The following is a 24,361-nucleotide window of genomic DNA, read 5'->3' on the forward strand; positions in this document are numbered from 1 at the left end:
AAGAAAAAGGCCAACAAAAATGAAATATTAAGGTTATGTGGGCAGCTAACCTAATATTACTATTGTTATACTTACTACTGGAATTTAAACAGGGTTTTCCCCTTTTACAACCCTTCTGATGCAAGCCAGTGTGTACGCAAATTAAACCTCCAGGGTCTAATAAAGAAATAAGGTCTTTCTCTTTCACTAGAGAATTGTTCATCCCACTTACATTTCTTTTTGTTTTCTATTTTCTCTCTGACAGTCAAGCTGGAGGACTCATACATCATGGGGGACATGGGAGGAGCTCCTGACCATGACAAGTGTCATGTAAGTATATTTCAAATTGAAAACTATTTTTTGGGGGGAAATCGACTCTTCATTATTTTTTAAATTTTTTTTCTTGATCTCTTTTCCTATTTTCTGCACTGGAACATTGGCCTTGAATTTTGCTGTCTTTGTCTCATAACATTCTAATCTGTTTTTTGTTGGCTTTACTCCGCAAGAAAGTAGGTGCATTTCTTCTTTTATAGTCTTTAATCTTATGATTATCATCTTATGATAAGTTATTGTTACTGTATATATGCAGCACCTCATAAAATGTGGCTAAATAGCACAATCTTTCATTTCAACTTTCATCATATCTATTAAAAGTTTTTACAGATTTATAACCTGACTGGCATCAAGGTTATATATTTCATAATAATTCAACTGTTAATTGACAAGGAACATGGGGACCTTCTGCAAACAGTTTTCTCAAAGGGATCGACTACTGTACTGATTACTAAATGTAAATAGAATTGCCATTATTCACAAGATACTTAGAGCTCAGACTGGGGTTTGAACCCTGGATCTCCACGTGGTCCTAAGACCACTGCTCCAACTCCCAAGGTGTTGCTCCTCCTGCTCTATCGCTGTATTGATTATATAGAATAATGCTGCTCATCAAGTCCATGTGGTATCAAAAAGTACCAAAAGCCATGCGTATGTACACACCATTAGACACATGCATACACGTTAAATCCATGCAGTCGAGACTTCACTAATCAAGAATGAAAGCGAAATCACTTCTGTTTAATAGGGCCCCAATCGAATGCCATTTCTACTTATTATTGCAAAGGTTGATCAGTCTAGTTGTTTGTACTGTTTGAGTTCAGGGCCTGCATGTATGCTCAGCAATAACATTACTATTCAAGCAATGGAACATTATCAACTTCTCGTTCCTTGTAATCTAAAAAAAGGGCTGCATCAATTTACATCATGTTTTCCCTATCAAATACCAATCCAATATCACGGAGGACTAACAGTGACCAACCATGAAGTCTAAATTGAAGAATATTGTCCAATATAAGTCATATTTTCTGTTTATGATGTGAGGAAGCAGGGAGGAAATTAAATGACTACACCACAATTTTCTGTTGATCCCAGCTGAAATTGGATTTCAATATCTGGTCCAGCTCTGCAAATATTTATTTGCATTGCTTTCATACATATAGGGTTTGAGACTTTAATACTTATTACCTTATTACCTGTGTCAGTATACCATGTCAGTATACAATATCCGTGCATGATCCCTAACTATGGAACATGAATATTTTTGATTTAAAAAAAACAAAAATATCATTTCACCTACATGTATATCACCTACATGTATATATATGTCGTTCACAAAATTTGAAAAGATGAAGACTGTCAGTTTAGTGTGCAGGTCCACAATTTTTATCTTTCTTTTTTCTTCTGGTTTCACGAACCCTAGCAAGTGCAATGCACAAGCCTATGTGGACACCAGATCAAGAAATCATACAAATGTAGTGTGCAGAAATATTGATGTTTTTCTATTTTTTAGTACTTTCCAAAACAAAAATGCTTGTAAAAGTTTTCTGTCAACCAAATGCGTGACTGATCGATATTGCATGATCTTAAAATCCTCGGATTGGCCCACAAACAAAAGAGAAATGGATTGAAATTATCATTAGATGTATGATAAGTGTTGAAATATAGATAGAATACCAACATTACAACATTCCATTTTGAGAGTAGTTTGTAGCCAAGTCAATTCCATTGTGCATGTAGTTCCAATACCATGCATGATTGCAGTAGCTTGGATGATGAACAAACCCTCTCCCATTCAGTATGAAACTCTTGAGATGATAATCCCAAGTTCTTATACGGATGATTTCCATCGGGATGTGGGAAAAGAGGATTTGACTAATCCAGACTGAGATGAACTCGGCTGTCAGGGCGTTGATTGGGATGTGGTCGTCACGGCGACCCCTCAACCTCCGGGCTGGAGACCTGAGTTGTTTGCTCATCTGACCGTGGACAGACTCAAGTGTAGACTTTGGAGTTCCAAAGACTCTCTCAGCGGTGTCACTGGAGGGGAGAGCTAATGTAGGATGGGAATCCCCCCTCCCTCTCTTAAATGAAAATTTTCTTTTACCAAATTTGGTATACCATGTCTGCTAATTTGGACAAATCACTCGTTTGGCAAATTACACAACGTGATGACCACTTTTTTTAGTTTGGTAGAAAATTGCACCCTAATGATCTACAAATGTGGTTGAACACCCCCTCTCCCCTCCCCCTTTCAAAATGGTCTGGTGATAGACCCTGTACTCTTCCTGTACTCTTCTTTACCAAGCCATAGTCACCACTTATTTGTAGATCAGATTCCTTATGCCTTTGTTATATCAGCTGTCTGGAGCCAGAAAGGCATTAACTCTGTGTTAAAGCATATATGAGTTAACACACTTCAGGCTCCAAGCAGTCCTTATAATTTGTCACAAACTTCTTATCAGAGTCATACACTGTAAATGTAGACATAATCACAATTGCTCACAACCTCAACTTAGAGATACATTCAGAAAATTCCTGTGAGAGAAAAAAAGAAGAGATGTGTTGCAGATTGAACACCTTTTCACCTGTGGCCTTTGTGTGATTAATAATTATAATGATATTCTAGAAAGTTAATACACCCCATTTACATTGCTTCTAGAGCATATTTTTTTTAAAAAGGAAGATTATTTGGAATAGAATTGTACATGTACATTCGTATCCCTTGACATTAACCTATTCATTAAGGTTTTATTTCCACTTTGTTTCAAGCCAACCCGAGATATATCAGGGCTTCACTGCATTGATACAATTGTAGCCAGTATCAGCCAACAATAAACACTAGAGGAGGGTCTTCATGAAAATCACCTTTTAATGTTAAATTTAATCAAAGACTGAAAACTTTGCTTACATCACACGGCACTTTTAATGTGTCAAACACTTACCGTTTTCTTCTGAGCTTGTCATTTTGAAGGAGGAGCATGCAAAATTGAAGCATTGTGGAATAGCTTTAATTATTTATGCTTCATGATAACCAATACTTAGAGGTGTATAAAACAACACTTGAGCATACTGGCAATTTACGGTCTGGATTTCAATATGTGTCACATGCTCCATCAAATTCCCACGTTTTGTATTACATTATGCAATTTAAAGGTTTATTCTTCATTCAAAAGAAGGGGATAAATCAGCTCTGTTGTCTTTGATCACATTTAAATGTATGTACTGTATGAACCTTTTGTTGAGTAGCATTTGCTAAATATGTATTATTGATATAGTATGTCTCATATCGCTATAACAAATGTGTTGCAAAGTACTTTGTAGCAAATGAAAACACACTGTTCAAATTTTGAATATTTTGAAAATTGTTATTTTTGTTTTGAATAATCCCACAAAAAAGACCTACATGTATACATGTATGTACTGTAAACATGTTGTTTGTTAAATCATAAATAATTCACAATATTGAAGAGATACCCTACAGTATGTACTTTAATCAAATTTATTTTCAAAATATCTGCATATTGAATTTTTTGGTTATATTTAGGAGCAACTGTAGGATTGGGGAATCATGTCAAGGTGACAAATTGTACTCTTTAAAATAATCAGTTTCCATTTTTCTCCTTTTTAGCTTCGGGCATCTCTTACACCCCCTTGGAATTTATTATTATTTTTATCACTGAGCTTACAAAAGTTTGTTTGTTGTTCAACTCTGTTAAAAGGTGTTTTGAGAAAATATATCAGAATATCTCTCACCAACAAAAGTAATAGTTTGGTATATGTGAGAAAGTGCCTTGAAAAATTGTGTCAAGTGATTCTAATCCAAATATTTTTGTTATCCCCCCAAAGTTAGAGCTCTAGATACACATCACATGTGACAGCTCTGTCAAGGTCAAACAAAACATTGAGATTGTTATCATTGTTTTCTATAAATTCAAAATGCATCAGCTTACACAAAAGTGATTTCTTTGTATTTTTTCAAAACAAAAGTTAAAAGGTGTTTTGACTAAATATGCCAAGCTATCTCTCACCAACAACAAATGTAATAGTTTGATTTGCACAAGAAAAAGCATGTAGCAGTTGTGTATATTCCAAATATTGTTGTTATCCCCCAAAGTTATATCTCTAGATACATATACATATAAATAAACTTCATGGTTGTAATCTGTAAGTTGAAAATATATCAGCTTACAGAAACTCTATATATATATATATATATATATAAGGACCATTTACACAGCCATAAACCATTTTGATTTTTTTTTTTTTTTTTTAAACTGCCATTGGTACTTAAAAAGCATGTAAGAAATTGTTGGTATTTGATAATTTTTGTGTGTGAGTTGTACACATGTATCACTTGTCAATGTCCTGCAAGCATTAACACAGAAGCATGGAGAGTCATGTGACCAAAACCTGGTATGATTCACCAATGTTTTGAGAGAGAACATTTACACTGCAAAAAATGTTGAAATGTCTGCAAGCGTTTCAAAAAACCACACTCTAGGTTTTTAAGTTTTTATTTGGATTTTTTGTGTGTGGTTATCGGGAGTTGGATGTGAGAAAAACAGACAAATGCGATAGTTTAACATGAGAATTTTTTTTTGTAGTCCAAATATTTTGGTTACCTGGTAATGTCCATTAAGTTTTAGTCCGGTAATGTGTTGAATCAATGGGGAAGGGGATGGGTGGTTTGTATTATGTATAGATTGAAATACATTAGCTACATGTACATCTACATCTACGGTTCATGCATGCAGAACAATGTAACAAGCCCTAGTAACAATACCAGTGAAATCAAATCATCTATCAATTCACATGGAAGGGATCGTGTTTACTTGACAATGAAAGTCATTAAAACTCTGGCAATCAAATTTAATAGTCCTGAAGATTTACCCGATAACACTGACATTGATTTGAAATTTTGTTGCCAGATCAGCAGATCAAATATCCTCCTTTCAACATGTATGGTTCATCCTTGATAGACTTTAACCTTTGTTATCCATCTTGTTTTCAATGACAGATGCTCTGTTTACAATATGTGACTTTGATCTATCAAGGTCAAGTGAGACTTCACATAAATCTATTGTACTATATATGGACTGTACTATATGCAGGATAAATCATATATAATATTTGTATATTAGATTGCACGTCATATATCATCTTTAGTAACTTCTTTACAGTACAGCATTTCCCCCTTGTTTGCACCCTAAGCTCAAAGATGTCCTAGAAAGAACCATATAGGCCGGGACTGGAGGTGAAGTCCCCCTGATTTTGTAAAGTGCCCACTTAAATTGAGCTTAACATAGATTTCAAAATGAAAGGTTGGTATATAATGCATTAAAGCAGTGATGTTCAAGCAGTAGCTCATTACTGGTGGGATTTAAGACGTTTAAGTATCCCTCTGAGATATAAGTCCATAATGTCTCTGGTTCCTCCTCTGCTATAAAACTGTTTAAAACTGTCCAACCATGGAATTATGCCTGCCAAAAAGGAAAATATTTACCAACAAAGAGCAATTTAGCTCTTAAAAGCCCCATAAGAACTCACACAAAGAAGGCATAAAATGCTTTAATTCCATCTAGATGAAATCTCATCTATACAATTACAATTCTGAATAGAGCACATGCGAAATAAAAAGTATTTTGTTTGATATTTCCCAATAGAAAGTAGAAAAATAATATTCAATTCAACTCATTTTTATAGAGTTTAGAGAGACGTACATATGTCCTGTACATATTTATACAGAAGGTGATATTCAAGAAATTCATGCATGCATAGGCTAAAAACACCCATTCTTTATTTCCCCTCATTTGATTTCTGTCATAAATATTATGCTTGTAATAAGGAGACGCTGTGTTTGTCTTTGTCTTGTTTGCTTTTCGATCTTGGATGTTTGTTTGGTTCTTGAGCAGGGTGATCATTTTCATTTCAATTCAAACAGAGAGTGGAGAGCCGACTAATGAAAACAAATGCTGCACAGACCATGAACTGTGTGGAAAAGGTGCACAGAATACACAGTGTAATGCAAACATAGGGATGTGGGCCAGGTTTCACAAGAAGGGATTGTTCCATTGATCAAGTTTTTAAGGGGGATATGGTTGGAAGTTTTTCCAGTTGTTCATAGCTGAGACTGGTTTTTTGATTAAATTTCAGGGTTTGATAGGTAATTTAGCATTTATTTGTGGTTAATTTCTATTTTATGACTTCTTGTTTACTTATTGACTGACCTACATACCTTTTTGAATTTTTTCCAAAATAGCCCAACTCAAATTGTATTCCTTAGATTATAAATTGACTTTATGTTCAGTTTCAATACTAAAGTGAGATATAAGCGTGTTCTTATATTGTCATAACACATATAACACTACACATAGCTCACACCTGATCGAAAACAGTGAAGGAATTTGAACCTTGCCTTTGATAAATTATGTACATACATGTACATAAATGTATGTAGTAGCATCATGCGATAATCAACAAACATTTAAATGTTTCATGATAAAAATGTATGATACACATCAAATTTAATACGTGATCTCTTATGACAAGTGAATAGGACAATACATCATGCAATGCCACACTAATGTAATTAGCTTTAATCTAAGATAATATAACCCTTAGGTACTTGATCATGATATTCAGGTAATTTGCACTATCTGCCATGACAAAAGTTGAAGACTAAATGGTTTTCATCATGGATTCAAGAATTATTACCTTGACATGTGCGTCAGAAGTGAGCATTCAAGGGATGTATTGATTCCAGTTTTTGTTGTTTCAGAGAAATTCATGTTGGGCGTAGAAGTGATGCAGTACTGCCAGTACTTAGAAATTCTAATTATTATCAGTGGCTTCTATAGGGCTTGTAATGGTTAGCCCTTAAGTACTTGATGCAGAACATTTTATATTCAGATTTTATTTGGGTTTCATACTGAGAAAGGAGAATAGAAAAGAAATTTGAAAGGAAATCCTTAACAAAAATAAGTTTACTGGTATGTTTTTTTTTGCTTGTGAGAATGAATTACCACATGCCAAATTAAATACTGAAAAGGTCTAAGAAATACTCAACTGTAATTAATATTTGTGTAAATAAAACTGATGGCTTTAATGGGGTGGGGAATGTGGGCTTTAAGGGTTAAACCATTATTACCACATGCAAAATAGATAGAATTAGTTCTTTTGGGGATTGTAGTTGCAATAACGTTTCTGACAATACAATATAAATATGATTTAAACTTAAAGCGTAATGTCAATGAATCTTTATCAAAGAGGTGATCATAGACAGAAATGCTATAAATCAGTTAGCGTATATGAGGGCTTGTAGTACAAACAGGGAACAATCCTACCAGTAACAGAAATACTGTACTATTTGTGAATTGGAATCTTGGACTTGTATTTATACTTGTTGAGATTAACTATTTCTTTTAATTAGAAATATTGTTATCAATGGGATTTTGGACTTGTATTGAATAGGAAGGTAACACATTTTGGACATTTTAAAAATAATTTGCTTGTAAGTGTCATGTAAACCAAAAATTCCTGAATTGTCTTGATCAAGATGTCAGCCATGATCGACAAAATGAGAGGGTGTGCTCTCTCAGCAGCGAATTGTTTTTATTTTGGAATTACGTGCAGACTGCGACTATGAAAAACTTGACCCACACTCTGAATTGATAGCTATAGCAAGGGCACAAGCGTCTGGTCAGTCGAATGCAACTAGATGATCAAAGTAATGAAGACAAATCCTTCTTCTTGGCATTGATTTTCGCCCGACATCCGAGAATCAATTCTGTCCCGAAGACGAAGCAAGAGGGAGAAATCGCCTGAGCAGTTAGCGGAAGAAAGTAATACTCGGGTGACTTGGGAATCGTGCCTCTACCTGCAGTGTCCATCAGAAATCTGTCTATCGCCCCCCTCCCTCAAGAAGGGCAGTCGCTTCGGGGAAAAGAGAATAATCTGGCAAGGTTTTGGCAAGTGAAAAATTCATGATTTGCTTTCAATTTTGGGATCCGGGAGTGGAATTATGGATTGTTGTGCGAGAGGTATTGTTTCTCCTCTGGGGGTAGTCCTGGTAAGGAGAAAGGTGTGAGATCTACTGAATCATGTATAGACCCTGGGGTTGGTTTCGCTTCAAAATAAATTCATCCCGGTTTCCCGGGCTCATGTTGTCGATGAGGAATCGTATTCTGGATGATCACTGGCTGTGTAAAAGGAATCAGGTGAAAGCTGAAGAATACGCATATAATGAATATCAAATGATTTTACTCCCTTCTCCCATGAGGATTATGAGCTACATGTATATCTGTTTACATAATTGTGCCTAAAGGTATCGGCGTGATTTTTAGACAAGATTGATGGTGCTTTTATCAACTGCCCTCTAAACATTATCTTCTTTGTTTCCCTTAATGCCCAATTAACCCTGAAAATGCAAAATGAAGCAAAGTCAAAGTCCTAGAACAAGTTAAAATAAGTTTCCCAGGGGATCAAATATAGTCAAAAGAAAGAAAGAAATCATAAAGAAACAGTGAAGTTATTAAAAAAAAAGGAACCATTTTAGGAAGCATATTATATTTAAATATATGCTTGTTGATTTTCTTATATTCTGAAAGGAGGTAGACAGACATGAAGTAAGTTGGAAATTTCCCATTTCAACCTCTCATCATCTTCACGGCCATGACCTCCCTCTTTCTTTCTTCACTTTTTCTTGGTCAACAACAGCACAACATTTTAACACAGTCAGTGTCACAGTTGCAAATGATGATAGTGCCAGAGGAATGATACTAGATAGTGCAATGATACATATGTACTCGATAGACATTAGCATCTTCGTTGTTAATACATTTTTGTAAGTATTCATTTCTCTTTATACACTCCTCTTCTGTTCCCCCATTTCATTACTGTTGATAATATCTTGGCTCATTTGGCTGATATCATAAGTGATGACTGAAGGAGAAGGGGGTCATGAGACCAGGTAGAGGGTGTGAATCATTATAGGAGAGCAGGTGTGTTACCTGAGAACACTAATTGTCTCGCGGCTGACGTGGAATGCTGTTTCCTCTGCAAACAATGATGGTTTAGGATGGGGTTACAACGCTAATGTAAAGGGCCATCTTGTGGCAGGCCATCAGACATGCTACAAATTGCCTTTTTAGATTCCAAGTAGAGATATTCTTCTCTGATATTTGTTATGTTTTTGTTTTTTCTCCAAGAAATCTGCATCCTGACCAAAAAGCATTCTTGTCACTGCAATAAAATGTATTTGATAGCAAGTATCTTGTTGGCTGAAAAAGTGTCATGTGACACTCAACAATATATTATATGTGCATGACCGTGCAATATAACTGTGCAGTATAACAACCTTTTTTTGCTAGGTATAACACATACAAAAGTGAATGGAATGCACAGCTCTCTTCCCTCTACCCATTGGTTGCATGCATTGTCTGTAGCTGTAGGCATCTGACGCGGAGGCAACCTGAACTGTAACCAAGAGGGCCTTTATATAACAAACATTGCATTTTTGTTGTTCAATGTAATGTATATTCAGAATTTCCCTTGTGCCACTACATTTCAACCTTGGCCTGCGGCGAAATATAATATTACCTACTCAAGAAATTCTTGAATTTGTTAGTTCTCATGTTTTGTTAAATTGAACGCCGGTTCTTGCAATATTTGTATATGTTGTGAGAATTACACACACTAGCATCAAAAATCCTTTTCTTTTCAGCAGTACAACTAATGCAAACTTGGAAACAAAAATGTAATGTAAATCATGAACTTAGAGTTTATTATATTTACATTAATTTAATACTAATAATCAAGAAATCACAAACCATGCCACTGCCATAATGATTTGGATATACCAGGTACAGTTTATTTATTTTAAATATCATGCTGATACCTGAGAAGTGGCTTTCAATGCCAAATTAATATTCTCTTGGGGTAATATATATGCGCACTTGATATCTGCCTCATGACTCAAACATTTTTAATTAAAATTATGCACATAAACCTTTACTTAACAATATCCTTGGATTATTCTGTAGAGACTTGAGGGGAAAAACTGAAGTCTTTGTAGGATAAAAGACCTTTGTTGTTTGCATGTGATGTGAATTCTAACTGAGCTCCTATCAAACAGTATTGGTCATGGACCTATTTTGAAAAACACATAGGCCTATATTTTGTAGTGTCCTTTTTGAGAGAGATTTTTTAGCCTTTGTTTTCTACATCCTGATCCTACTTGAAGCCCCATATTTACAATCTATTTTCTAATTTGTTTGTTTATTTTTATAATTAATTTTTTGTTACAAAACATCGACTAGAATTTTGTAGAATTAATGAGAGGGTCAAGCTGTATACCTTCTCCCTCTAAAGGAAAATACATTCAGAAATTATTTAAACAAAAAACAACAGTTGTGGCAGTTTTGGGTGCAAAAACTGTTGTAGAAAGAATGATTTATAATAGTCCAAAGTGTGACAAGCTAATCAGACGACAGTATTGCACATCAGGGAGATGACTAATTATTATACACTGTCATGATCAATGTAGCAAAGTAGTAAACTTTGTATACCAAATTATTACCCATGACTAATCAATATTTTCTGGTGCTGCTTGTACTCTTTGCAGATTAGTCACTTAGGTAAATTTGCATGCTGCATGACTTCTGTAGCAATCAATATTACATGACTGCATGGAGGCCTACCCTTGGAAGGCTTTTAAAATTTTATCGCTTGGAGGAATTTTTGTTTTAAAGCTAACATAAATATGTGTATATTTACAAATAGTATCAGTTTTGCAAGTTTTTGGTATTAAAACTGTGTACTCTTCGTGTAGGTGCGGAACTTTGCACAATATGCATACAATTGCTCAGAGTCAGAGGGGTATTAATTACATGTAACTCTGTGTAGAAATACAAGTGTTACTGCCTTTTAGCTATCAGCAGGTAACATGTATGATGACTTGTTTCATATTCTGTTGACATTAATGTGCTATAAAAGGGGAAAGAAGCTAGCTGCAGCTGCTAAAATTAAATTTATTTGGTATTCATTTCCTGTATTATGTTCACAAAAGTTTCATTAATATGAATATAATAAAAATTGCTTTTATGATTTTAAGATTGGACTTGTTTTTACTGTAATAAAGATCAAGATTGAATTGTAAGTTCTTCAGTGATATCAGTGCCTTGTACAGTATTTGCTAATTGGAGAAATAATATGATAAAACTATAATGTTTGGTATGCAGACAGGGATTAGATACATGTAAAAATATATAATAAATGTACATGTAATCTGAAAACTCAATTACTTAGGGGTTCTCCAGGAAACCATACTACTGAATGGTAATTGTTCATGCATATTTACCAAAAGCATGATAATTAGATTATCAATTCTAAAGATATTCCCATGATAGTTTTGCTACTTTCCTTTTATTTTCTGGTTTGGCTGTACTGTTAAATTTTTGGTTTCTTCCGATGAACATGTATATCCATGTTGCAGATATTTAAAGCTTGTGTTAATCTAATGTTGGACATTGATCTTTAAAGGATAAAATTTAAGACTTCTTAACCTATGATCTCAGAGAATCTGTCAGTTTTGCACAATCTCAGTAATTGCTCTCAGCCATATCTGCAAAAAGAAAAACAACTTTTTAATCAGTTTATGGGAAATGCATGCTGAAGTAGACATTTATAATTGTCTAATCTCATCAAATTCATCAATACTTCAGCTGATCGAAAACGAATGACTAACAGCGCGGAGGTTAATATGTAAATTAAACGGGGTCGAGGGACAAGTAGTCTTCCACTCGGTGCATTAATCAGCTTTTAATACGCAGACCAGTCTAGTGGAATCATACGATAGTAGATATTTAGAATAATTGATCCGATGCTGTTTATCTCTCGAAGCCGTTGTGTTTCATACAAGGTACAAATAACTGTTTGGCTTACGGGTATCCCCTAATGGAGCCCGAGGTGCATTGTCGGTTTGATAAAGCGCACGCAGCAGCAGAATAAATTATGCTATCTCCTCCCTGCTAAAGTGGGTACCAGGCTGAGGCAATAACCAAGGAGAAATTGGCTGTCATATTTTGGGGGTGAGTATAGAAAGATAGGCATGGCATGTAACTGTGTATGTGGGTAATTCATACACCTTTGTGGTGTCTACATTAAGAATCCTAGAAGATGTGAGTTTTATTTGATGGGGTACTACACGATGGCCTGATTTATGGGTTGGGTGAATGAGCTGAGATGGTATTGATCAACATGTGGGTTGTATAGTACTGCATGCACTGTGTGCGATGTTGTGTGGTGATGTGTATTGGATGCTAAGTTGCGCTGTGTAATACACGCTGCCTTTACAGGCTGTGGTATTACCAACACGTATGCCTGATGGGTGCTTTCCGTGCATGTCAGAGGGAGTTCATCTTTAATTCAACTCCCGTCCTTCTCGCGTCCATAAAATCAGCTTTCCTTTGCTGTATGATGGTGATGGAAATCACCTCAATTCTAGAAAATGGCCTGAGCAAGGATAATTTGTCGCATCACAGATTGCTTTTCACTCTGTTAGTTTTAGACATGTTGAGATGTACGTGTATGTATAATTAAAGTGATTTGCCATGGAGGTTGCAAAGGGATGACTCATGCGGCATACAGAGTGCATTATATATGTTGCTTAGCAACAAGATGAAAATTAGATGATAGGTGCACTTCTAAACTATGAAATGCTCATGGGAATTAAAATGCCATCAAAATGTGATGCAATTACATTAAAAATTGAGATGCATGTGGGTGTAGGAGAACTTTTAGTAGAATGAAAACAAGTAATCAGTCATCCAATTTAATCTAGAGATCATGAATCATGGGTGAATTGAATACTACATTTTCATATATTTTAAATTTATAATAATTCAAATAATTTGGATTTATATAGTGCTTAATACGGAATACCGCCTCTAAGCGCTTTACAGATGTTATTAGAGGTTTCTTTCAGAAAGAGTTACTGTATATGCATGTCTTTGTATTTATTTTCTTTCCATAGTTCTTTCAATAATGTACATTTGATTAGAATAACGGTACGGTATGCACTCTTAAAGAAAGAAAAATACAACACTATCTTAGCAGTTGCTTGTATTCTATTCCATTGCATGTAGTGACCTTTAAATAATTTTACATGTTAAAATTCTAATCAATTTTGTAGTTTTTATTTCAGCTAAATTATCTAGAGTAAATGCTGTACTTGATATAATTTAGCTGTAATATACACACCAAAATTATGAAGGAATAAGGAGTACCTTTTATATCGTTCATGCTGCATGTAGTCGTATATTGTGTGATTACAGCATCAATAATTTTCCACAATTTTTCTCATGTTACAGTAATGGAATTGACAAGGCATGTCAAATAACCTTTTAGTCCATTCAGGTAAATGCTACAAGAAGAATTATGGACAAATTTGTTAATTAGCCCGGCTTGCCACTTTATCTTTAAAATCGACACGTTTGCATGCAGAAACAGGAAACTGGTTATCTATTGGACTTAATTACAAATTAAACACAAAAAAATACTTCAGCGGTTTAATGCAATTTAACTGCACTGACATAATTCATATCCTGAAAGAAAATTGTAAATTTTACTGGCAGTAATTTTCAGAATGAAGTGCTCTCACTTGTGTGATTGTCTGTAATGGAGATATAATGGCAGGTGTGGATTGTCTGTGGTTTAGTATGGGCGGGCGGGACTACTGCCACATAAAAACAAAGTTTACAGCAAAATGTCACTGCTCATTTTCCCTGTGATGTACTTGAGATATAATGTGGTTTCCTGCAGAAAGGTTTGATGTAATTTTGATCGCTATGAGGCAGGGAACTAACGTCCATCTTGGGTCACATTTGAAACTGTAATTACTCTTGCACTCTGTAATAGTATCGTATCTCACGATGATGTCTAGCGCCAGTATATATCCGCCTCTGCTGGGTGCTCATAATCGATGCTTGCTCTACAATGTCTCATGAATTCAACGTTCTTAGCCAGTGTGTCAAATTCAGATTGTTCTCATTAGTCGTTTGCAAAACTATTCTTGAAATGATGATTTCTTAGCCATGCAGTGGCGACATATTTTCATTCTCTTATTCTTTGAAAGACTTTGATTATTGCTGACAAATATGCACATGCGTGTCTAAGAGTAGCTTAAGAATGGAAAGTGGACTAGTGTCTTTTACAGGCTTCACCTCCATTTATAATTCATAGAAACTTCGATCAATTTATCTGCGAAAAACCCCTTGCCAAATAATGACGACATAGTACGTACGCAATGAGATTTATAAGTACTTGCTGTCACATTTGATATAAGACATTGAAGATCACTTAAGGATATTTATTAAACAATTGAAGACAGTCTGTGATCAAATCCCATGACATGTGGATTCATGTTATTTCATAGAATCCAAACGGCTCAGAGTCTATTGTCTGCTGATAGCCAGAAGGGTTTTAATTCTGTTTAAAAGTATACGAGTTAAGATCCTTCTGGTTCTCAGCTGACAGTATAGTGTGCTGAGAGCCGGAAGGGTAATTACTTAAAATAAAGTGAGAAGCAAACTTTGTTGTCTCTCTCAGGAGATGATATTCAAAATAAGCTGAAAGTTTCAAGTGCACAGACTGCTGTCTGCCTGATTAAAACACCAGTCTGTGAATTTGGTTGAATCAAAACCTCCCTTGGACCAGACAAGCAGATAAAGCTAGCGAGATATCTCATAAAAAAACACAAGCCCCATCTCCAACTCCAATTTCCTTTCCCCGTATTCCGTTGCCAGGGAAACGAATGAATCAGGTGTCAGAGGTGTTCCTTCATCCAGAAGTACCATCCCAGAGGAAAGGAAGTCAGTTTAATGAAGTGGGAGAATGTTCTCTTGTTTTTCATCCAGTCTCCATTTGCACAGGTGCCTGTTCTGTGAGCCCTGTGACGTATATAGAGTTCCAAATATACAAACTTATTTTTTTACTTATATCTTATTTATCAATAGCTTGAATTACACTTTTAATGCGTTGCCTCACATTTTATAGAGTTGAAGAAATCCTCCTTTTTTTGTCTTTTGAAAGTTGCATTGGCAATGTACTACTTTGCTTTAAAAGAGATGTATATCGCTAAGATAGCGTTATCTGTGATTTGACCAGTACATTCCTACCAGATCATAATACACATATAATTCCTTGAGACCAAGTTTTCAACATGATTTTTTTTTCTTCCCATTTTGATAGTGAAAGCAGTATTCTTCTTTACTTTTTTCATGTTATTTCCTTTTCTTCTACATTCTTTGTCTTTGAGGAAGTACACCATCTTCCTTGTGTTAAAACTGTTGATATACTCTGTTTGATACTTATGTCATGATCTATGTAGAGATTTATTACTTGATTGTTTTCTTGATATGAATAAAGAAATGGAAGAATTTTTTTTAAAATATGAATCAAATGTAATGCAGCTCAGACAGAGAGTTAGACATACTATTTGTGGCACCTATTTTAAATGAACCGTTTTGACTATATTCATTAATCTTTTTTTATGTCAAGAATTTCCTTGTTTCAGTCACATATCTAAGATATTCACACAGCTAAGATATCCACACATCTAAGATATTCACACATCTAAGATATTCACACAATTTCAAATTGTGGTATTTATTGTTTAACAAAATCTAGAAGGTCTATTCACATTACATACTATCTACTGCTGATGTAGAAACACTATGCATTTCCTTACCACCATACACTTGTGCTAAATATTGATTATGCATCTACATTTTCCTCCAAGGTATTATGCTATCCTTGTAGGTTAGAATTTGATTGATGATCAATATGCTTATATACTGTATACCTTAACCCTTTCAGTACTGCAGGTGGTGGAATCTGCATCAAACAGGCCTGGTTTTATATTCAACATATAAATGGCTGTCTGTGTCCTTGAAATAATTTGAAACTGCTCATGAATTGCAAAGTTGGATGTTATGGATGGAACCTTGAGGTTGAAATGAGAAGAGGTATATCATTATGATTGATACTTGTCTGATGGAAGTTTTGTCGTTTCATGTTTTTATTCTTGTTAGTAGCCTCAGACAAAATTTAATAGGGGGAATATATTCAATCTTTTGAAAATCCTTCTTTACCCACTTCAGACGAGCAGATTATCAAACATGACATTTGCCAAGTCTTCTAATGAGAGCCAGAAGGGTGTTATAAACTGTGTGGAAGCCCTTGATTAATGCCCTTTTAGCTCTTAGAAAATGCCAGAGGAGTGGCAACTTTATGTAACGTGATAGGAGTTAATGCCCTTCTGGCTCTCCGCAGACACATAAAAAAGAAAATATTTGCTTTTTTGGCTGGTGTCCATGTAAGTGAATTAACAAACAAATTTCTAAAGATGTCGTCTTGAATTTTGTTTTGACCTTTCCTTTTGACCTTTCCTTTTGACCTTTCTTTTTGAAACATTGGGAGCATAGTGTACAGAATGAAAAATGTTATAATGAAAATAATATAAATATAGGCAAGTTGGCACCTTCTTGCTCTCAGATGATGATAAATATACTTGTGTGTGTGAACATGCTTCTCTTAGAACACCAATGGGTGACCCTCCGGATCTCGGCTCACATTACTGTTAATGAGTCAAAGATGACTAAATTCCTTGATGGCATTTTAATCATCATCATATCCCCACGTCATTTCACTGATGGTAGCATCATACTTTCTCACTGCCTGTACAGTCATGTTTATTTTGGGCAGTGACATTGTATTCTCAGGAAAATATAAACGTCGGATTTAAAGGAATTTCATGTAACTTGTTGAGAATTCCATGAATTCTAAGCATCAATCATTAAAGCATTGTTTAACCGGCAAGCTTATTCTGCACACACAGAATATAACCTGTAATATGCTTTGGTTCTCTTTGACATTTAAATGATTTTTAAAAAAATGGACATATTGCAATTTTAATGTTAAGTCAAGAGTTTTGTACAAAATATGAACTCACTGCTGTTAATTGGTTGGTTATGATTTGCAGTCTGATCGATTCCCACCTCATGAATAAGTATTGGAACTGTTAATCATCATTTGTTTATCAGTATTATACAAAGAGGAGCAAGCAAAGCTACAATAATGTTTTGTCTGATTCAATTATATTTCTAATTAAATTTCATTTCATGGTGAAAAATCTTTAAGTTTTCATTTTCTTCCCAGTGAAAGTATAGGAACTTCACCCTAATGGATAATGCCACTATGTTTTGAAACATATCACATGTCTTTTTGAGATAAGTTTCAACTATTGTGACTTTTTTTTGCATGTTCATATTGAGAAACACATTGTGCCATGATATATAATTTCAATAACTATGATCCTGTTTTTGAATTTACCCCCCAAAACAAGCTTTTCTTTGCGACTGTAAAGACAACATAAAAACTTGGGTTGTTTGAAGCACCTACGGTACTGTACAGTGCAACACACCTCATATAATCATGGAAGTAATTCTCAAAATAGCTGGCAAAAATGAACCATTCTAATTGTATCGTATTGGTTCCACATGATACGCAACAGCATCTAAACATGTGCCTCGACCTGGCCACAACAGCGAAACAAACAGACATTCTCATTCGGCACCCAGACCGTGAATGTTCTGTGTGGAAACGTCTCCAGACGAGTCCCCCTGACGAACATCTGCCATCTCCTTTGGTGGATGACTTGATGACACATTGCCTTACAAATTAATGAGGACATTTTCATGAATGAACAGTGATCAGTGGCTTACGTCGAGGCTTATTCTAAAATGGCGATAATGAGATAGCAGTATGGATGCCGTGTTGAGGGATGTTTTGTTGCGCCCCATTGCGTTATGACACCTCCTGTGTAAGACATGCATGCCTGGCAGGTTGAACATGTCGATAGAATGGCCGACTTTGAATTCAGTTGTACTTGCTTCCTAATGTTGGGGTCATTGAAATGTAACTGAATTAAAGCAGGGTTGGGAATAAAAATCAGGTTATTTAAACAGATTTGTTTGATTAATTTGATTAAAAAATGATATACAAAAGATAATGAACCTGAATAAGAGCCAGAATGACTACATCATATCCTTTTTTTTCATAGTGTTTAGTGACCAATGCCATTGCTAAACAAATAAATATTCACACCTGATTATAGATGTAATCAATCATATTTAACATTTTGAAGTTTATTCCATCTAGTTATTGGGAGTTTAACTCAAAGTATTTATGCATTTTAGAATATCATTTTTACTTATTTTTAATAATTATGCAAGTTACGCATTTTTATATTTTCAAGCTACCGGTATTTGCTTTTACCTCTACAAAGAAAATGTGAAAAATTTTAGAAGATGAAGTTCTTCTATATAATGTTTTATCTATTTATTCATTCATGGCCACTGATATTCAAACAGGGTCATATACTTTCAATGGTGGGATAGTATGCTATTGGGCCTCTGTTATGCAGTAGATAACAATACCACGTAACACATATTACCATATGTAACTTTTGTAAGTCTTTTTTTTTTCCTTTTAAAATTGATAGAAATAGATAAGTTTTTGAGAGCACAATGCCGCCAAAGTAGCTCTGGTTATTATTGGGGCGGGGGGGGGGGGGGGTGGAATACATGAAAAACATATGAAAAACATATTTTTTGATATACTGCACGTACCTGTATACATTTAAATTCATGCTCTAGGAGTTTCGTCTAAATATATATTTGACATTCTATTATATCAAATTTTGCCTTGAGGCAGACGAATATGGAAGAGCAACATTGACATTTTTATGCCGTTATAAGGTACCTTTGATAAATGTTATTTTGCCCGTAATCACCATCTTTCATGATTTGATGTATTGAAACTTAAAGCAGGTTAACTTAATAGCTGTCCAGGGAGAAGGACGATTTAGGAAATGAAAAACTCTTGGCTGTTGTAAGAAAGGTCATATAGTCTCCACTGTGGAAGCAACCTTTAATACGAGTCTCTTTTTAAATATTTGAAAAAAGCAGTCAGAAGTTTTACTCTTCAGAGTATTTAGCTGTAATGTGTGATGTTTTGTATACTTTACCTCAAGTATTTATTTCATAATCAATATAGACAGTGGAAATAGATGTACAAAGATATATCACAGTGTAGCATACATGGCCCAAATAGTTCAAATGAGATAATGTACCTGAAATAATGAACATTTCAGATTTATTAATTAATTGGAAATAAATTAAATAATGCATTGTCAGGGAAAGAAGCAGGTATATGAAACTGTTTGCTGTCATTTATGAAAAGAGGGATTGTCTTTTTCTTTAAATACTCTGTATTTGATTTTTACCTCCTAGTTTAAATGCATCGGGATGAAACCAATTAATCAAATCAAATCAAAATCAAGACATGTGGATTACTTTCACCCACAACAGATATTCCAATCACTGTAAATAATGCCCAAAGGTTTGGGAGTGAGTTTTTGCATAGTGTTTCTACATCAGCAGTAGATAACACATAATAATTTTAAAGACATCTTTCTCAGTATTGTGTCAATTTATGAAATACTATTAAACTGTTGGTTATAATTGAAATTATAGAATTTTAAAGATATATTATATTCAGCATTTCAGTTCGAGTCTTTTTGATTTGCTTTGTTTTTGTTTCTGACGAAATAAACAAGGATATCCATCTTAGCATACAAATCCAAGCCATTAAATGTAGTCATGATATGAGTATTTGCATCTAGGCTTAATTGCTCTTTCATTCAGTGTACATGTAGCATCCCCATTGCAACAAAAATCAGAGAGGGCTAGTGCCGCCACTGAGCCTCATCCCACACCCATGCTATCTAAAGCCAGGCAAAGCCTAAGCATTGTTCTTTGCCAGTAGGCATAATCTGCCGGTCTTCATTGATTTTCAGCCCTGATTAGACGTGATTCAGTGTGCGGACTCCGTCATACCCCATCAGAAGGAGTGCATAAGTGCAGTACCGCTCCTGCCTTTTCATTTTTGTCCTCATCTTTATTAAGCCACGATTCTGTTCGTAAGGGGGAGACGTGTGTAAGAACCTGTGTATATGTGTGTATTCGTGGAGAAGATGCTAGAAACCCTATTATGTATGTCCCCGTTGCGTGCAAGAGGGTATGTGGAGGGTATGGGGGTTGTTGTGTTATTCGATCGTCGTCCGTTCAGAGGAGCCGCCAGCTATTCTGCGTGCATCTCATTCTGTTTCATGGAGTGTTTGCGTTTAAATTTGGGTTTCAGGTATACACTTGAAGTCTCAGATTTCATCCAATATGAATTTGATATATGACAAAAAAATATGATGGAAGATGTAGATGGATCATGATGTGAGAGATGAGGAGAGAGATGTTTGTGAAGGAAAAGGTTACCCCAAGTATCAAAAACAAAATCTCAACTTTTATAAAAACACGGCACAGGGATATCCAAACTGCACCTGAACAATATATATAATTTTTACTTGTAGATTAATATTTTGTTTTTAAAAAGAATATTGCCTTCATAAAAGTCAGAGAATAACAAAAGGTCTTCATAAGCTTTATCTAAACCCACTCTTGTAGATGATAATAATGCCTTGATTTCATCTTTATTTTTTGTTTTGTTTTGTTTTTAAATTAAATCATGTATTAGATTCAAGGCACTTCGTCAAGATTTAGTCATCATGATATCAATAGATACAGTTTGGACACCTTGCACAAGATGATTACTTGAATCCTCATTACAGTCACCACCTCCCATAAACTGAGCACATACTTTCTACTGTAAAGAGGAACAGAAGCTTTTGATGATCAATACAAGACTAAAGAGAGTAAAGAAATAAGTCTGGAAAAAGAGATGAAAAAGAAAGAAAAAATAAATGAATAAATAAAGAAAGAAATACAAAGAGAATGTGTTCTGGAGCAGAGATAGCACATATAAGTGCATTTACTGCTCATGTATCTAATAATGGTCTTTTTTTTTTTAATTCTCACATGATTACTGTCTTGACTCCTGCTCATGCATGCAGTTTATCTTCTAAGGTTTCTATTTTCTTCAGTCTTTTTTCCTCTTTTTTATGCTCATGTTGGTTGAAAGCGACATCGTTACTTCTATCGAAAATATAATTTCGTCTAATGTACATACTTCATTTTGAATGCCCTTTTCTATGTACACATCACTAAATGAGGAAAATAGACTTGCACAAATTACACTGTTGTCTTGTGTGCCTATACTTAATGTTGTATTCTCTTTCTTTTGGTTGATGTAATGGGGGTGTGCAGGTGCAGAAAGGAACAGTAGTACTCTATGAAGCAACGGGTAGAGGAAAGCAAACAGAGAATAAACTTAATGGAAAGTGACTATTCATCAATGGTCGCTGGAGCATTTGTTTTAGAATCATGATCACAGAATATAAAAGGATAAGGAATGAATAATGCAGTATCTTCCTGTGTAGTGTGTACATATGTCCAGTTCTTTTTATCTTCTGTTGATTATAATTATGGTTGCAGCAAGGAACGATAAAGTCTACTGCATACACCCTGAAGCATCTAGGAGAGGAGAGGGAGAGGAGAGTGACAGAAGAACAAAAGTCATCAAAGCCTTTGTCCCAGAACCTTTTACACATGATTGTTTAGTCGCAGGAGTGGGCAAGAGTATGAGCACTTTGTACATTTATGACATATATATATATATATATATATATACATATATATATATATATATATATATATATATATATATATATAATTGTCTCTTTTAATGTCTTCTTACAGGTGTGCGGTTGCAGCAAGGAACAGTACTACACTCTAAAGCAACGGGTAGAAGAGAGCAAACAGAGGATTAACCTGATGGAGAGCGAGTTCCTGCAGAGTACTCTCTACACAGAGAATGAACTGGACGAGTGCAGGGAGGAGTACAGGCTGCTCCAGCAAAAATATAATGCGTGAGTATTATCAAATATTTCTTAGAGAGAAAGTATTGAATGTTGCAAGGTTCAATAGTGCAGGGATGAGTACAGGCTGTAAATTCCAGCAAAAATACTATGTGTGAGTATAATCAACTATTCATTAAGGAGCAAGTATTGAATGTTGTAAGGTTCAGTAGTGCAAGGAGGAGAACAGGCTGTAAATTCCAGCAAAAATACTATGTGCAAGTATAATCATTTTTCTCTTAGGGAGCAGGTATCAAATGTTGTAGGGTTCGGTAGTTCAGGGAGGAGTACAGTAAATATAATGTGTGAGTATAGGTGAGAAGGTGTAGAAGATGCATATAAAAAGTTACATTCACATATCAAAACATTATTATAAAGCATACCATCAAGGCATGCATGCTATCATAATAGGGTAGTTTTATCAAAAACTCGAAAAAAGTAAATCTGTTCTATATAGAAGAAAGAGCAGGAAGATTAGTCATGGCAAGGGCATAAATCGTATCCCACAATTAGTTTGAGTGCTCATTTTTGATCAAATTCTAATGTATGGGTCTCATTACGGGTGATTAAAGTATGCCAAACAGGGGAAGCATATTCAAGGATGGGTCTTATGTAAGTGGTGTAAACAGTTACCATATCCGACAGACTTGCCTTTGATTTCCTTAGGGTGCATAGTGATTACAGTCTTCGAGATGCCTTCGTTACAATATCTGAGATATGTAAATCCCACTTTGGATCTTTTTGTATTGTGACTCGAAGTAGTTTGAGGTCAACATTCAGTTGGGATGAGTTCAGTTTATAATCAGTAGGAGGATTTCAGTTTCTTAAGAAGGATGTAGTCATGAGATTACATTTGGATGGTCTGGGGAGCACATCATTATCTTTACACCATACTGTGAGACGATATCGAGCAAAGGTTCTAGTGTGGGGTTAGAAATAAGTGTATTGATTTCTCCTGTCCTATGCAGAAATTCATTATACATTGCCCTTCTAAGCAACAAAGAAAAGGGCGCATGTATCAATCATTGTGAGGAAGAGATGGGCTGTTTCAGCAAAAGTAAAATATGGTCCTCACCACATGCATACACAAATGGGAAAGGGGGAGTAAATGTTACAGCATAAATCTTAGCAGTAGTTTTTTTAGTTTTTTTTATCATTTTTATTTTTATGAGTCTGGTGGAAAAGGTGGGGGGGGGGGGTGGTTGTTTTGGTGGAATGAACAGTCAAACCCAACTTGAAACTAGCAAAGTTATGAGAATTCCATATTGAGTGCTGTGTACATAGAGTCGATTTGGCATCTTTTATAGACAGCAGTTTGGAAAAGACTTTCTATATAGCAAATATACTGTCCATTGGCAAGGTGACTTATTCATTAGTTGTCATTTACTGAGAGACTTGAGACTGAGAGGTTCTTAGACTTGATAAATGCAGGAATGATAAAGCCCAAATTTAAGAACGAGCATGCGTCTAGACAAATTTATCTTTGTCGTTTCCAATGGAAAGACTAGCAATCAACATTTAAGGAGAAGCTACCAGTCCAAGTAGGGATCGTTTATATGCAGTGGCTAGGTTACATACATTGAATTAATGAACTGAGACTTTCAAAATCTGGATCACTTTTTTAATCAAAGAACAATGTTTGTTAGAGGTGCTAGTAATTTGATTTTTGATTATATAGGCAAGATGGTTTGAACCCTCCAGATGTAGGTTGTAGGAAATTGTGGGTCATTTTTTTATGATGCAGTGTAGGCTAAAAAAAGAAAAGAAGGAGACATTTCATGAAATAAAGGTACTCTTTAAACTCTTATTGTACAAATTTTCATGTGTTTTTATTATGAATTATGGGTTTGTCACTCTTCACAAGCAACAAAAGAAAACATCAGACTGGGAAACACTTCATGTTTACAGATTTTATTCAAAGAAAACTTTGAAGAGAGAGATAGAGAGAGAGAGAGAAAGAGAGAGAGAGAGAGAGAGGGAGAGAGAGAGAGAACAATGAATGTGAAAAGGCAAGAGTGTACTTCAGTTTCTCCTGCAATCATACGTGAGTTAACACGTTTTGCATAAATTTGATTTATACATCAAAACAGTTATTAAGAATTGGGAAACCATGTTACTTTG

The 24,361-nt window shown here is 35.0% G+C and overlaps 1 protein-coding gene across 2 annotated transcripts in view; it reads left to right on the plus strand.

Annotated features, from left to right (window-relative positions):
- The window catches only part of LOC100889010 (tight junction-associated protein 1), a 101,550-nt gene that overhangs the window by 19,673 nt on the left and 57,516 nt on the right, over positions 1 to 24,361 (plus strand). For both annotated transcript variants that reach the window (XM_011677353.2, XM_003723400.3), the window contains exons 2-3: positions 245 to 309; positions 22,083 to 22,252. In XM_011677353.2, coding sequence (XP_011675655.2) covers positions 268 to 309; positions 22,083 to 22,252 — 212 coding nt within the window. In that variant the 5' untranslated portion in view covers positions 245 to 267. The remainder of the gene's footprint in view (positions 1 to 244; positions 310 to 22,082; positions 22,253 to 24,361) is intronic.

The sequence above is a fragment of the Strongylocentrotus purpuratus genome, unplaced genomic scaffold (genome assembly GCF_000002235.5).
Source record: "Strongylocentrotus purpuratus isolate Spur 01 unplaced genomic scaffold, Spur_5.0 spur5_scaffold_5, whole genome shotgun sequence".
Lineage (NCBI taxonomy): Eukaryota > Metazoa > Echinodermata > Echinoidea > Camarodonta > Strongylocentrotidae > Strongylocentrotus > Strongylocentrotus purpuratus.